Consider the following 17,422-nt stretch of genomic DNA (forward strand, 5'->3'; position numbering starts at 1 on the left):
TAATATAACTGCTTAATGTACTATAATGTATCTATGGACGAAATTGGAACTAACACAGAAATGAAAATTGGGCTGCAAGGGTAAAGCAAAGCTTGTTACACATGGATTTTTACTTACTAACTGGACCAGGGTTATTGGGAATACCTAGAATAAAAGACAAATAACATACAGTTTAACAAAACAGTTATGCAGTATGATAAATATGATACCATGAACTGTGCAATGACATTGCAACCTTTTTTTTCTGCAAAGTCCCATTTACCCATACAATTTACCCTGTAAAAAAAAACAGAAACAGCAATAAGGTTCTAGGTTATTATGTAGTAGCGGAGTTATGCTCGCTCTCATTTCTTCATAGCATATTTAAAACCTAATTTTTGTAAGCCTGTCTAAAACTCTTGATTATTAATATCTTGTCAGGGTCTTTCTCTACTTTAGCACATTATTTCCTTTACAAAATGGCTACTGCAAAGTGACAGCTGCCAGCTGAGCCAAGAACAAAGTAAGGGATGTGCAAAACTAATTGATATGTAATATGTTTTTTTTTTTTTTTTCACCTGCCTAACCATGTTTTAAACTAAAACAAAAATATTATTTTTAAAGAGTGTTGACTTGTTCAACTTATTTAAAGTTTCAGCACCTGATAACTTTATTGAAATTGAGTTGAGTGTTTGTTACAAACTAAATGGCTAAAATGACTTACCTGTAACCTTTAAAGTGCTGTATTTGACCATGATTTAGAAATATGTTTTGCACTATTTTTGATCCCTGGACTTCCAATGATTATTGGAGATAGCTGTCGGTCTAACCCAACATACAATAATGAAATATGAGTTCAAAGTCACATTGATGGTACAATTTTTTCACAGATCAATCACAATTACATATTGTAGGTTACAATGTTTTTAAAACAGTATTGGTAGGCAGTTAGAAAACAGATTGCAGGGGTAACACGATGGCGTCTTTAGAAAAGACAAGTGTACTATATGTGCAATTTCAAAACAGAGTGCTTTAGCTGGAGCTCTACCAGCATCTGTGTGATGTCTGCATCAGACGAGCAACCAGGCAGCTGCGTTCTTGGCTTCAAGGATTTTTGATTATTTCCTTTCCTCCTGAAGGGCACTCACTAACATCATCAGAGAGGAAAGCACCCCCTGCTATGTGCAATCGATATCCCAAGAATCAGCCCATCTCTCTTTTTGATCAAGACCTGACAGGCACAGTTAAGATCCAAATTTATGACCTTCTGTAAAATAAAGCAGGTCAAAACACGAGTGTGCTGAGCCATGATGATGGTTACATAAAATAATACAAATATAATACAAAAACAGAAAAAAAAGTGTAGTCATCAAGAATGGAAAGTTACTCTAGTTTTAAATACTGTATATGTTTAAAAATTTGGATCATCTCAATGTCTTTGTTTCTTTTTATATCCATTCAGGTTTCAAATTCACCAAGCCAGATGAAGACGATAGTGGGAATATCAAGGCCAATTTTGCCAGGCCTTCGGTGCATAACTTTTCGATTTTTCAGCTGCAGCAATTCCTAGATTAAGGTCACTGAACATCAAACTGAATGATGAGTGATAGCTTTTGTTCAGTGTGTTGCTAAACAAAATTACCTGTAAGTGTATATTTAAAAATATTGCTACACCTCTAGTTACTCACTAACTTTTGTCTATTCATTTATTTTATCAAGGAAAATGTTTAATTGTTCAATTTATTTTACCTTCCCAGGATGATTTTAAATCACTTGTGTTATGCACAGTAATCAGATATAATATAATATGGAATACTAGCTTTGTACTGTTCATTCAGGTACAAATAAGTACAGGTCTAGCATATACTGTAGTTGCTTGCTATATAGTATTATATCCACATACTGTGGATACATAGTGCTGAATTTTGGTTCTGGCACAGAACAAGCCACAGAAAGCACATGATAAAATAAACATTGCTCTGAGCAAATACAAAGCTGTGTGTTTGAGGCCTCAGCTAATTATTTCTGTATCATATTGTTAACATTAAAAGTCAATTAACCATATGAAAGGTCACCCACATCGGACATTTTGTTTATTTTTTATTCACTGTGTTCCCCATGGTTTGTTCTGTGCCAAAATTCAGAACAACAGTACACCGGGTAGATAAACCACAGCAGGTGCCTATACCCCAAGCAACTTTATGCTAGCTTTCTATATTGAAAAATAATGATATTGCTAAATTTGGGGGGGGGGTTGTGAAAACAGTGAAAACATAAGATTGCAAGTTTCCAGAGAAGTAATCTCTTGTTAAAGAGATTCCTGGTTTATACACTTATTCTATATAAACTGATTAATGGTTTGGATAACTAATCACCATTGGGTTTAAAAAACAAAATTTACAGCAGATCTGTATCTATTCTTTATGTACCAGCAGCAAACCTCTTTTATATAATGGGTTGCATGCAGCTTGGGCCAGCTGTTGAAGATCATATGCCACTTTAATAGATTCATTTTCTATCACTATCCTTTTTATTTCACTGCACCTGACAGTTATCTTCATTACACTCGGTAATACAGATTTAATTGAACAGAATAATATAAGACTGCACTAGGTTGCTCATGTTGATCAGGCACCTCATTGATTTTTCTGCTCCTCAATGCAAAAGTAGTTTGAATCTGACTGGAATTATTATTTTTTTGTATTGTATGGAAGAGGCATATCCATCCACTACAAATAACTGCTTTACCCTTTTACAGGGTCACGGTGAGCTGGAGCCTAACCTGGCAGACACAGGGCGCAAGGCGGGACCACACCCTGGACGGGGCGCCAGTCCATCAAAGGGCACCACACTGAGGGCAATTTAGAGTGATCACGCAACCACAGGGAGAACATGCAAACTCAACACAGATAGACCCTCTAGGCTGGATATGAACCCAGGACCCTGGCGCTGTGAGGCAACAGTGCTAACAACTATGCCACTGCAATCATAGTTCACAAATATATTATATAGTTAACTAATAATTTGGTATTCTCTTAAATACCATCTTTATTTGAGAATGAATCCAGATAATTTAAAAGGAATTTATCTTCAACATTTAAAAATGATTTCCAGTTGTGAAACACAAACTGTATAGCAATTTTGCATCCTCTTATGCTCAGTAAATTCGATCTTTTTGATGGCAAATTATTAATTACCATCAAAAAATTAAAAAAAATAAAAAAGTATGGATAGTGTGCTGACACAGACGTCCAAATTAATAAATGCAAACAAGGTTACTAACAGTATCTACAAGTAGAAAATGTAACAGCTAATTTGCCTCTCATCTTCAAGCTCTGAGTGCCTCATTACTAAAACCACTTCCAGATCAAGATATTCTACAATGTAATACTTTGAGCTTGCACTTTCGTAATCCAGCAGGATCTGGAATTGGGATTTCAATCTGTCCATACTAAAAGCTACAATAACTGAAACCTGGCACCCCAGAAACAAATGAAAAAATCTAAATAAATATCACAGCTGGCTTATTTAGTTTTACATTTGCACTCAATTTTAGCTTTTTATTTTAATTGCGGAATAATGCAATTTTTAATTTTTTTTTTTTTTTTTTAAATCGGAGAAATTTGTAAAACTAGGATCCCTGTTTATCTATTTAATGATTAACTTATCAGACTGTACACACTTCAGTTATGCAAGGTGCACAATATAAAGATATATAAAGCACTCTGTAGAAATTATGTTAGTTTATTGTATTTCCAGACCTTTTCTGTAAATTAAAGTTTGGTACTTTTGTCTGATGTGCATTTATTAATGCCTGTGTAAACTGTAATTATGCAATGGGTTGAATTATGATGGATCAACTTCACTTCTACTGGTTGTGTGTTTATCCCACTCCACTGAATGTAAACAATAGCATTCATCCTAGCCCTGTTGAGTATTATTCAATTAACAGTACAATACAGTTTATCTATAGAAGACCTTTACAATTATGCTAACAAAAATAATCTGTACAAACCAATATACTACTTATGACTTCATCTCTTGATGGTAACATGACACTAAACACATCCACCTAATTGAATATCCACTAGTGACACAGTTATTTAATATAATTTACTATAATATAGATGATAGTACTTAATTATCTCTACCTACAAAGGAATAGAAGCACAGCAACTCAAATAAAACTACCTGGCTAAGTAATACCCTTACCTTTCAAGTCTTGTACTGTCTAAGGACCTGACAGTTGTATTATCTGAGGCAGAAACCAGCTTCCATGTATTGTAAAGTTGGGCTTTAATCATGTAACCATTTTCAATGGAATGGGAGTTCAATGCTGCACATACTAAAGCAGTTCCCCTTGTAATGCACTAGAGGGCACTCTTGCAGAGCTGCAAAGCTACCCGTTTTCCAGGGGGGTGTAAGAGTGGAGCTGTAAACTCAATACAGACCCCCAAGGCACAGGTGTAGCACTGACAAAGCACTGTGGGATTGAGTTGTAGCACTGCCATTCCCCTGGAGGGGGCTTCAGTTTCTAAAACCTGCAGATATTGGGAGGGGTGAGAATAATTGATTTGCAAGCAAAATAATTGATTTGCAAGAAAGAAGCCAGATGGCGACTCAGGCTGTTAAATTGCAGTCACATGTGGGATTTCAGGGATCGGTTTAAGGAAACAATAATATTGGGGGAGTCAATATTTAGAAACTGTAAAAAAAACAAAACAAAACAAAAAAAACAGTGAGGGATGGTTAATGGCAAACATACAAAGACGAGGCAAGCCCACGGGAAATAATAATAAAAAAAAATAACATAATGCAAGAAATGGAAGGTGCAAGCACAGTGTTGGGAAGGGAAGAAAGATGCAAATTAGTGCAGAAAATAGAAAAGCAGTAAAAACAAGCAGCAGGGGGACTTCAGTTGTGTGAAAACACTGCACAGAAAATAATTGTGAAAAAGGAGGAAGAAAAACATCTCTCGCTTCCAAGTTTTTCCTTGTGATTAACCACAAATGCCACCTGGCCCTTAGACAAGAGATATTATGCTCATCTGAACTCACTCCTGAATTTGATTATAAGTCTCAATCAAATAGCTGAGTTAATTGCTGCTGCTAAGGAGAGACATCGAGCCTGATTTTTCGTTGGTTTTTTTTTCCTCATGGGGAAACTTCCACAGGCACTGAAGGCGGGTACTGAAATGTATTACCTTTAGTCTCACATTGATGATTCATAAAGCCCTTGTGGGGAGCTAACTGGAAGATTATTTTAAGTAGAGAAAATATAGCTATGAACCAAAAATAAATCTGAAGGATGTAATGAAAAATGACAGGTTACAGATGTAGCCCCGGTTCCCTGAAAGAGAAGACGACCAACAACTGATTTACTGAGCATTTTATGTCAGAGCTGCCTATAGATCCCTCTGGGGAGTGGCGTCCTCGGTTCCAGCTACCGAGGGATTAAGGTTTTTTGGTTGTCTTCTCTTTCAGGAATACTGTTAGGTATACTTTCAGCACAGAGGGGGATGTCTGCCTCTAGCAGATCTTACAGAAACTGTTAAATAGTTGCTACAGGGCAATAGATGGGATCATAACCTCTGGTCATACACCACTTTTGAAAATACCTCCATTTGTAGGAATACAATGCCCTTGTGGAGGAGGCCCTAGCATTCTGCAGTGAATTGACAGCCTTAGGGTGCTCAGACGGTCCTGTTCAGGGGCCAGACCCACAGCTGTAGTCTGCCCAGTTCTGGGTGCCAGAGGGTGCCTCTCGTCTGACTGAGGAGATACATGTACAGAGGGTTAGGGTATACAGGGTCCTTGGATAAACCTCCTACCAGCGGGGCTCACACCAGGGCTGCTATGGTGCAATCCACCGGTGGGAATTGTGCTAGTCCCAGCGCACCCGCATCTTCCAAGGAGGCCAGCAGGGCTGTATGTTTAGAGGCACTCTGCACCGAGGCTGGATGGCACCAGGAAGATTGTACCTCCTCCAGAAAATCTGGGAACACCAGAAAAGGCTGGTTGGTCGAAGCTTCTGCCGGTCTGAAAATAGCAGCGTTGTTCAGGCGCTGCCTTCCAGCGAACCAGGAGGAAATTGGGAGCTTGCTTCATAAGCACTTGAACTGAGCTCGATGGAGGGGTAAACCTCAGAGCTGGGGCTCGTCTCCTGGGTTAGCCTGGATTGTGTCCTGTTCCTCCCTGTTCATCGCCTCATCTTGGTCTGAGACATCCATGACCGCTGGTGAGGGTGGGGTCAGTATCAGGGCAGGTGCCAGGTGAGGCAGACCACAGGGAAGACCCTGCTGCCTGACCAGGTACTTGAGGATCTGAGCAATATGGCTCTTTAGGTCCGAGATATCCTTGGCTTGCCTACTGTGCCTTGCCCTCTTACTGCTACTCGAAGGAGACAGTGAGTGGCTGCAAGCTTGGTGGGCTGAAGAGGGCTCAGTTGAGCTGGCTGAGGAAACAGCTCCGGTAAACTCTGCGAGCCTCCTGCGTAGGGCCCGAGGCTGGGACGATGCACAGATCAAGCAGAATATCTCATCTGCTAAGGTGTAGGAGGCGTGCTGCATTCCCAAGTACTTGACACACAGGAGGTGTTTGTCCTGTGGGGGAAGCATTCCTCCACAAGATGCACATGGGTGGAACTTTGACATTGCAATGCACGGAACTAGGGGCGCCTAAGCACCGGTTTCTCGAGGTTCGGGGGCACTGAGGGGCCAAAGCACCAAGTCTTTGGGGCACCAAAGCAGGGAGTGTTTGCGCACTGAGGGCGTCAAAGCACTGAAGCATTGAGGCTCTGAGAACCAAAAACTCACACGCACCGAGGCTCAAAGGCATTGAAGCACCAAGGACACCAAAGATATTGATGCAGGGAGCAGTTGAGCATGGAAGGCAACGAAGCACCATGGTGTTGAGTTTCTGGGGCAGGGAAGGTGCCAAAGCACTGAGCTACCAAGGCTCTCAGGCACCGAAGCACAGAGGGCACAGATGGTATTAATGCAGGGAGTGCCCTTGCACTGAAAGTGCCAAACCACAGAGGGGTCGAGGCTCTGGAGCACAGCGGGTGTTGAAGCACTGATGCACCGAGGCTCTGAGGCACCAAAGCTCTGACGGCACAGAGGGTATTGATGCAGGGAGCGCCTGTGCACCAATGTTGGTGAAACACCGAGGTGTTGAGGCTCTGGAGCACCAAGGGTGTCGAAGCACCAATGCACCGAGGGCACCGATACAGGAAGCGTCCAAGCACTGAGGGCATTGAAGCACCAAGGCGCCAAGGCTCTAAGGTACAGATGCACTGAGCACCAGGGGCATAAGCACCAAGGTTACTGAGCCAGGTGTCTAGTCTGGACCGCGTGCAGTCACACAACCGATGTAGCACGCAGCTTGCAGCGGTGCGGAGCACAGTCTGCAGACAGTATACAGAAAAAAGACAAATATATATATATATATATATATATATATATATATATATATATATATATTTTTTTTTTTTGGGACCTATGCACCGGGGTGGGTGGTCAGTGTAAGCAAGTCTACTCTACAGTGGGTTATTCAGACCCAGAGGAGGAAGCACACAACACACACACAATCACACACAGCGGTCAGACCAGAGGCATCGACTCGACTGCGGATGCGGCAGAGCTGGGCCCCGGTGGAGGAAGCATCTCTCTTTTCTCTCTCTGTTATTTTTATTTGTTTATTTTAGCTGCAAAAAGCAGAGGAAAAAACAGAAAGCAGACTACAGTCACCAAGCAATGTAGACTGTTGAAAGTATGAAGATTTTTTTTTTTTTTTTTTTAAGTGGCGCGCAGTTGGGCAGCGTATTAGCTCAGTCCTCAGAAGACGAGTGGAAGTGGCAAGCCGACTTAGCAGAAAAACTCAAAGTGAGAGGTCTTTTACAAAGAATCAATCACGCAACTGGAGAGGTTAGTTATACCTGCCTTACATACCTGATTGTGAGAGGCAAAAAAGAATGTCATCTCCACGGAATGACTACTTATTCCCTCGGTAGCCGGGACTGAGGACGTCACTCCCCGGAGGAGCCTATTGGCAGTTCTGACATAAAATTCTCAGTAAATACCTGACCTGTGGCAGGCATATCCCAGAAGTATTGTTGTTGGCCGTCTTCGAATTGAAAGAGAACAGAAAAACAAAGCAAGAATTGGAAACCAAATGACATGCATGAGGGTCTTTGGTTCTAGTTTTCTGCTATAGATATATGTAACTTATGCTAGATTAGTCAGCGTGTCTTTACAGAAGTAAGAGCTGGCACCATCTAGTTTCCTGATGCGTACTTTGGCTTATCTGACCTTCATTATATATATCTATGGTAGGCAACTGAACTTAACTTAAAAGCAGCATACTAACTTGACCTTATAAAAGCAAGCTCTTGGGAGCTATAGTCTTTATTGCAGTTCAATAATAATAATAATCTTTATTTTTATATAGCGCCTTTCATAGTGGACCACCATCACAAAGCACTTTACAAGATACGAGACCTGGGTGTGTGAACTATACATTAGCTAGACTTACAACAACGTCTCACCCCAAAGACGGAGCACAAGGAGGTTAAGTGACTTGATCAGGGTCACACAGTTAGTGACTGAACTGGGATTTGAATGTCAACTATAAAACACTGTGAAGTTCTTGAAAAAGGTTATGGGGAAAACACATATATAAAATAATTAAAAAAAAAAAAAAAAAAAAAAAGAAAAGTATGGCATGGTCAGGTGCCTGCTGCGTTTAAACAAAATAACTTATGGACAGCTTAGAAAAAGGTATATTAAGCAGTCAGTCAATGCCAGAGTATGTTTTTTTTTGTTTTTTTGTCAGTATGGCTCCACAGCTCCAGACCTGATGATGAATAACAATGTCAGTGCATGGTAGGGCACTTTGGCAGCATTTGTGGTGGTGAATACTAATTAAAAACTAAAACTGATGAGCTCTTGCCAGCAATAAAGGATGCAGTCTTGTTGTTCCTATCAACTACCTAGTTATGATAAATGTCACAACAACACGTTTTTAGGATTGTGCAGTAAATTCAGATTTGCCTCTCTATACTGACCTATATGTCAGGCATTGGTAAGGTTGTAAAATTATTATCAAAAGCAAATTGACAAATTGCCTAAAAAAGAGAAATACGTGTTTAATAATGCATTTCTTAATGAAGTATTATGTAACAAGATAAGATCTGCTGTAAAAGGGAAAAAAGATAAGAAAATAAAACCCTGTAAGCTAATAAATCAGTCAATATTAGTCACACAAAATCCATAGGCTTCTCCAAAGGTGTAGGAAAATGATTAAAAGAAAAATATTAAATCCTGGTGTTCACACCATTGGAAATTAATATAAGTTGTACAGCCCAACCAGCACATAGATATCTTTTTAACTTGTGCCAGACATATTGCATTTATTTCCCTACTGAAGAAATTATTTTAAAATAAAATACTATGCATAGCTGAAATAGAAAATACAAGCTAGAAAAGTTATATAAAAGCTGTGGTGGTGTTAAGATGAGTTTGATTGAACTTTTTACATTTTCCTGGCAGAATAACCTATTCAGATTCACATCTCAGGCATGCTGGAATACTTAACAGTAACAAAAGGCAGCACAAATACATAAAAATAAGATACACTAGAAGTAGTAAAACATATAACTTATGTTTAAAGTCATACAACACTGTGCAAAAGTTTTAGGCAGGTGTGAAATAATGCTGTAAAGTAAGAATGCTTTCAAAAATAGACATGTTAATAGTTTATATTTATCAATTAACAAAATGCAAAGTGAGTGAACAGAAGAAAAATCTACATCAAATCCATATTTGATGTGACCACCCTTTGCCTTCAAAACAGCATCAATTCTTCTAGGTACACTTGCACAAAGTCAGGGATTTTGTAGGCATATAGTCAGGTGTATGATTAAACAATTATATCAAACAGGTGCTAATGATCATCAATTCAATATGTAGGTTGAAACACAATCATGAACTGAAACAGAAACAGCTGTGTAGGAGGAATAAAACTGGGTGAAGAACAGCCAAACTCAGTTAACAAGGTGAGGTTGCTGAAGACAGTATACTGTCAAAAGCCATATACTATGGCAAGACTGAGCACAGCAACAAGACACAAGGTAGTTATACTGCATCAGCAAGGTCTCTCCCAGGCAGAAATTTCAAGGCAGACAGGGGTTTCCAGATGTGCTGTCCAAGCTCTTTTGAAGAAGCACAAAGAAACGAGCAACGTTGAGGAACGTAGACGCAGTGGTCGGCCAAGGAAGCTTACTGCAGCAGATGAAAGACACATCATGCTTACTTCTTTTTGCAATCGGAAGATGTCCAGAAATGCCATCAGCTCAGAATTGGCAGAAAACAGTGGGACCCTGGTACACCCATCTACTGTCCGGAGAAGTCTGGTCAGAAGTGGCCTTCATGGAAGACTTGCAGCCAAAAAGCCATACCTCCGACGTGGAAACAAGGCCAAGCGACTCAACTATGCACAAAAACACAGGAACTGGGGTGCAGAAAAATTGCAGCAGGTGCTCTGGACTGATGAGTCAAAATTTGAAATATTTGGCTGTAGCAGAAGGCAGTTTGTTTGGCGAAGGGCCGTAGAGCGGTACACGAATGAGTGTCTGCAGGCAACAGTGGAGCATGGTGGAGGTTCCTTGCAAGTTTGGGGCAGCATTTCTGCAAATGGAGTTGGGGATTTGGTCAGAATTAATGGTCTCCTCAATGCTGAGATGTACAGGCAGATACTTATCCATCATGCAATACCATCAGGGAGGCATCTGATTGGCCCCAAATTTATTCTGCAGCATGACAACGACCCCAAACATACAGCGAAAGTCATTAAGAACTATCTTCAGCATAAAGAAGAACAAGGAGTCCTGGAAGTGATGGTTTGGCCCCTACAGAGCCCTGATCTCAACATCATCGAGCCTGTCTGGGATTACATGAAGAGAGAGAAGCAACGGAGGCTGCCTAAATCCACAGAAGAACTGTGGTTAGTTCTCCAAGATGTTTGGGTCAGCCTACCTGCCGAGTTCCTTCAAAAACTGTGTGCAAGTGTACGAAGAAAAATTGGTGCTATTTTGAAGGCAAAGGGTGGTCACACCAAATATTGATTTGATGTAGATTTTTCTTCTGTTCACTCACTTTGAATGTGCTATACAAGAAACAGTAAGAGCCGTTGTTAGCGACAGAATATTGTACAATTACAGGTACAATCTACTGCAGCTAATCCCTCTTTTTCAAAAAAAGTTTATTCATTTCTATATAGTCATTTTCTGATGTTGTAATTGTATCCTGATGTATCTGCTTCTGTAACAAAACATAATACAATACATATCACAGCAGTTTACCATATTGTGCGGGGGTCAAGAAGAGCTACTTCCTTGTAGTGATCCTTAGGCAACGTCTCTGATGGCAAAAAGCTCTTCAAATCACACTTACCATGGAATGCTTAAGCAAAGCAATGTTGGGCTTGGTTAGTACTTGGATGGGAGATCACCTGGGAATACTGAGTGCTGTAGGCTGCATGTTAAGCTCATACGAATATATATACCATATTGTGCTTTCAAACAGACACAAACGAAATCATTCCAATGCATATTGTAAGGGTAGAATAACCTTGGGATGGACATTTTATGGAACTAATACATTTTAACATTTTAAACTGTTTGGAATATTTTATTTTTATTTTTATAAACTTGGACATACCATCGGGCAGCACAACAAAAAGCTTCACCAAAAAGCCTGCTGCTGGTCTTTAATATACAGTATGCTGTGAGATTAGTTAAAAAATACTTTATTTTATTTATAAAAAATAATAATTTATTATAGAGCCCATATTCTCAGTCTTGCCTACTAATTGAAACATTATGCATTCCTATACATAATATATAAACACAAATAATCCGTTTGATATGAAAACTGATATGAATGGACAATACAATAGTTGGACTGTAGCTGCCATTCTGACACTCTTCCTATTTAGAACTCACTCTTGGATAACAGATTTTCTAATGCAATATGCAACAGGTGTGCTCACAGTCTCTTCAATGGTGATGGATAACCTGCATAATTATATCAGATTACTAGATATATACAGTAAAAAAGTATTACATACTAATGAAATTTGTATTTGCAACTCATTTGTCTCCATACAGCTACCATATGTTTAATATCTTTTCACTGAAAATGACCCTAATTTGTTTTATAAATCACATTAGCTTTTGCTAAAATGATTTAATTTCACTTTCTTTCTGGGAGAGAACACGGTGCTTGTGTCAATATTTGTATGCAGTTATTAATCCATCTTTTTTTATTTTTCAACAAATTTTGAAATAATTTTGTTTGATTCAGCTTGATCGGCTGTGTACACCTGCAAATGTACTTGTAAATGTTCTGTTGCTAACACTGCTGTAAATTAAATCTCCTGACCTGCATCCAAGCACATTTCACAGTCTCTCACAACGCTGAGCAGAAAACAAGTAATCTCAGGGAATTGTTTACCAAAAGAAAAATGACAGTAGATGATAATGAAACACAATGAAGTCACTTTTTTGAGTATAGACCTTTTCGACACGTCTTTCTCATGTAACATGATTTTTGTAAATAAAATGCTGGGATTAGTTTTTAAGCATAATATACTGTTCAGTTTGCTTGCATTGCAACTGCAAATTGCCCTATAGTATACTACTGAAGAGAGAAACATAATGCATTCAAAAGGAAACAGCAATGGCTTACTTCAGCATGAACAATGTGTTTGGGGGGCAAAGTACCTGTTTTCAACCATCTGGTCTGTACTGTGCTGATTGTGAGAACTCCCTTGTAGCTGCCACTTACATCTGCACTCGATTTAGATTTAGTCTAAGGAGTAAACAGACTAAAACTAAGAATGAAGTGGATAGAGGTGAAGAAATACATCCAGTATTATACGCATTATGTTTACTTATTCACTAGTGTTATTTAACCATGATACACCCTTGAGAGTAATCCACCTTGTTTTCCAAGGTGACCCTGACTCTCGGCCTAGCAATTTAATACAGAACTCATTTTTTACCATCAATATTTAACTGCATTTTATCTACAACATTTTATCAACAGCTAGTATTAGGAATATTGCTGTATGGAAACCATCTTTCCTTTTTTTTATGCCACAGTGGCTAAATTATTTTCCTTCCTTTCAAATAAAACCATGACCCATCCTATAAAAGTGTGTTGACTGGACTATCAAGTAGGTTCACCGTTTTTGTACGCTACTGACTTTTAAGAATATACAGATACATACATACAGAAGATAATGGCGCTTTCTTGTTACGGTCAGACCCCAATGGAATACTTGTTCAACCCTTGGGTTGTTTTCTTGTTCCCCTGTTGTCACTGGAGGTGGATTTACAATGAATTACAAGACAGAGTACCCTGCACTTTAGGTGTCACTCTTTTAAAAAGCTACTCACAGATATTCGCAGTTCCCTTTGGAATTGGCAGGTAAGAGCCAACAGTCCAAGCACGGCCCTGGTAAGTTTTCTTACATCTCCCACAGTCTGGACCTGTGGTGTTGTGCTCACACTCGCAAGACAGTTTTCCGCCGTCAAAAACACAGGTGTTGGCATGAAGGTTACACTTGCACCTGTCAATAAAAAAAGACAGTGTCAACACTTGCAGCTTTTTAGCTGCAAAGTTCAATTAAAAGAAAAAAAAAAACTGAAACCCATTTTCCAGCCTAGTTTGCCCTTGACGCCTTTTTGTTTGTTTATTATGTTTGGCTGAAGGTCTGTATTTCTCTTTCTGATTAAAAGGACGAGTCGGTATCAGGTTCACAAGAGATAAACCACTGTCATAGCTGTGAATTCCAACCTGTTCTCTCATAATCAGCTTGGCTGAAAAGCAACATGTTAATATTTGTTTCTGTTGAGAAGAGCTTATCCTTCCCAGCTAAGTAAAAAAATAAACAAACAGTCATATAATGGCTAAAACACAGAGCTGGAAAAAACAGAAAGCTAAAAGCATTGTTTTGGCTGTCAACCCTCTCTCAAGAAGTAGCCTGTAAAATCAGCAGGGATTTATTGTGGAAAATGAAAGTAGTAAAAAAGCTGCAAGAGAGAGTTGACAGAAATGAGTGGATTGGTAAGAGTGTGGGTGACTGTGTGGGACCTGACAAAGCAACGTTCCCCAGGCTGGGGGATCAATTTGCTGTATTTACATGAACGCTGCTGCAGTTTGGGGTTATTTAGAATGCAACTCTTCCTGCCTTGATGTCAGCTCTATCGTACATTTATAATTTTCATTTTAAACATCTGTGCTAAATCTAAGTGAAGGTTGTGACTAGCCAAAAATGGGACAGGCTGTCCAAGGAAAAACAATGGTTTAGTAGCTCAGTTATAGGCACTTTTCCTTAAAGAGCAAAGATCAACCAGGGAACCAGGTCAACATGGAACAAATTTGATTATTGTGTCACATAATATCAGTGTATACTTTTATTTTGGTTAATCATTTTCTTCAATTTCAAAACCAGCCAAAAGCAGACTAACTATGGGAGCTAAACCAAGCTAACAGTACAATTTGGCAAGTTTGTCATTAATAACCCCATTCATAGTTTCTGTGGGAATAGCATGCATGGCCATTTATGTGTTGCTCTCCACTGCTAATCTGTGTGTATTCTTTCACCAAAGATACTATGTTTTCAGTACTGGAACTGTGTTGCTAATAATAAAACAATGACACTGATTTTGATATATGGCAGCAGAGGTTATATTTGTGCCTCATGATAGTGATCTGAGCCATACGTGAGAAACGGAGAAGAGCTGGCCAAGTATTGGGTGTATCAGTAATAATATGCCCCTCCTGGGAGTTATCTTATATCTGTCTGGGGTTATGAAGGATTTACTGGTCTAAAAGATTCTCATGGCAGAAAATCTCTCTCTGAACAATAGTGCTGCAGTACCTACATCTGCATACAAACCTTCGAAAAAAAAAAAAAAAACACACACACACACATTGTGAACTTGAATACCTAATTAATGTGCTCACAGTTAGGTTTGCAGAAATGTATGCCGACACAAGATATAAGTATGCCAATTTAATTTAAAAAAAAAAAAGAAAAAAAAGACATTTAACCGAATGTCAAGGAAATGTACTCAAATGGGCCAAATTTAAAAGTCAGAAGCCATCATTATAACGCAGCAAGATGTTATTGATGCATATGACTTCTTTCATGCATGTGAATTCACACAGCTAAGATACTTTCAGTTATGAAGATACATCATTATGTAAATCACAAACTTTCTAATAGAGACTAAAACTGCTGGGCTCAAATGCATTAAAACACTATTACAGTCCTGGCTGTGGTTAGGAGTTAATGGATCTCCTTTGTGTAACTTTAGCGGTGCCATTTTGATGTGCTCCCTGGTGTAATATTATCTACAAAAGCACAGGCTATCCTCTACTGGAACAGGTATTATTACGTGAAGGAAAGCTTGAAAATTACAGCCGAAACTGAAAGATATTATTTCATCTGCTGTTACATGGCTAGGAAGTGTGTTAGCTCCGTAAGGCAGTGTTTGTTTTCTTGTAAATAGAAAAGCAGTTCTATTCCATACTTCACTGTATCATCCAGTAATATTAAAACTCTCAGGAGTGCTGAATTGAGAAACTAAATGCCAATAACAAACGTTTCTACTAGTCTTTTTCAATTTCTTCAGACACTGAAACATACTACAGTGCAGTACAGTGGAATCAGACATGTAATGCCTTCAATTGGGAAAGTATAGGAACAGGAGAAAATAAAATAGTTTTATTCAAGCTATGGGATATCTGGTAAATGGTGGAGAAATTGTCTGAGACATAAATATGAATCTGGGAGAAATTATCTGAAACTAACCAAAAGGGAGAATGCATTCATGTTTAAAAATACACAATTTAGAAATAATTTAGAAATAATGCTTCCAATCAAAATGTAATGGAATGTTTTTCCAGTATAACTGTATCTAGAAACAGCTTGTATATTTTAATTATGATAAAGCGATTCATCTATGCAGAAAATTGTATCATGGGTGGACTTGCTCCAAACCCCACTGGCTTTGCCCTTGGCAGAGGATAAAAAAATAAATACAATAAAAATACAAGTCTATAGGCTCTTATTCTGCTCTTATCCTTGGAGGAGATGAAGATTAAATATAACTTCAGATAATTAGTCCACAAAAGTCTGTTTAACAAAGCTTTTATGTCATGTTCCTCTTCGGTTCTTTTGCAATAAAGACTCCTCATTAAATCACCTATTTTTCTGCTTCAACCAGGGATGTGTGCCACATTTAAATTATAATGTCTCTGCAAATTCATGTAGTTGTAAGTATAAATGTTTTGTTTTGTGTGATAATCTTGCTTAAGGCAGTATAGAAAGCGTCAGTAAGAGCCCTGCAGAGATCATTTATACATATTCATTGAGCTCACAGTGTAGCTCCTGTTTCATAGTAACTGGATGGGGAAGATGTTGTTATAAAATAACTTCTTCCACCCGCTTCTTCTGAAAATCAAGCATTTCTTTTAACCTGCTGGAAGGTTAAAAACTTCTGGAATGTACATTTTAAATTACATTTAAAAAAGAAAAGCTATTTCCTTACAGCGTAACTGGAACCACATATGGTAGTTACGGTAAGTCTGCTGTTGTTAGGCGGCCAGTGGCTGTTGTTTCCCATCTCTTTCCACTCACTATGCTGACTACTGTAGTTCATCCAATCTACTCATATCCTCAACCCTCCTGTCCTCTGGAATCCTATAGCACAAATTTTTTTTTAAAAAAATATGGGGGCAAGTTTTTGGAGTAAAGTTTGCAAACTTGTCCCTAACTAAATTTCCCTCCAAGGCGATCAGCTCAACTTCGTACAACTCCCTATTAACTTCGCAAAATTTACAGAGGGCAGGTGAAGTTTCAATACTGCACTGCAGGGAAATTAGTTTGATTGACTTGCCCCCTAAGTTTATACTGTAGGCACAAAATGCAAAGTAACTGTCTTTAGCAAAAAAACTTTCTCACCCACCCACCCACATAGATGACTTTGAACAAAAAAACAAAAAAAAAACACTGGATATAATTGTGTTGACTGTTTAATTATGGAACCTTTCTTTCTGACAATCCGTAAGTAAAGTTACTGTTCTCCTATTGAGAATGGGAAGATTTTATATAGCAAACATTTTTCATTTTTGTTTTTAAGCCTTCACAAATACATCTGCAAAGGTCAAAAGCACCTACCACCTACTGTATGTCATTTACAGATGATGCAAACTTTTAAATTATAAACATGTTTTTGCCTTTCTTAGCAATACACCCAAGAATCAATAGCCGACAACATGTCTCAAGACTTGACTTTATTCATTATAGGGCCTGTAAATTTTCTCACTAAGCAACATGTATAAAAATGTAACATATTACTTGGTTCAACTTAT

The 17,422-nt window shown here is 38.7% G+C and overlaps 1 protein-coding gene across 5 annotated transcripts in view; it reads right to left on the minus strand.

The window, feature by feature from the left end:
* The window catches only part of LOC121326504 (netrin-G1-like), a 106,189-nt gene that overhangs the window by 17,172 nt on the left and 71,595 nt on the right, over positions 1-17,422 (minus strand). For 4 of the 5 annotated variants that reach the window (XM_041269813.1, XM_041269809.1, XM_041269811.1 and 1 more), the window contains exons 4-5: positions 13,438-13,610; positions 118-144 (exon numbers count right to left, since the gene is read on the minus strand). In XM_041269813.1, the coding sequence (XP_041125747.1) occupies positions 118-144; positions 13,438-13,610 (200 nt within the window). The remainder of the gene's footprint in view (positions 1-117; positions 145-13,437; positions 13,611-17,422) is intronic. The other variant, XM_041269812.1, reaches the window with a different exon arrangement.

The sequence above is a fragment of the Polyodon spathula genome, chromosome 14, assembly GCF_017654505.1.
Source record: "Polyodon spathula isolate WHYD16114869_AA chromosome 14, ASM1765450v1, whole genome shotgun sequence".
In the NCBI taxonomy this organism is placed as follows: Eukaryota; Metazoa; Chordata; class Actinopteri; order Acipenseriformes; family Polyodontidae; genus Polyodon; species Polyodon spathula.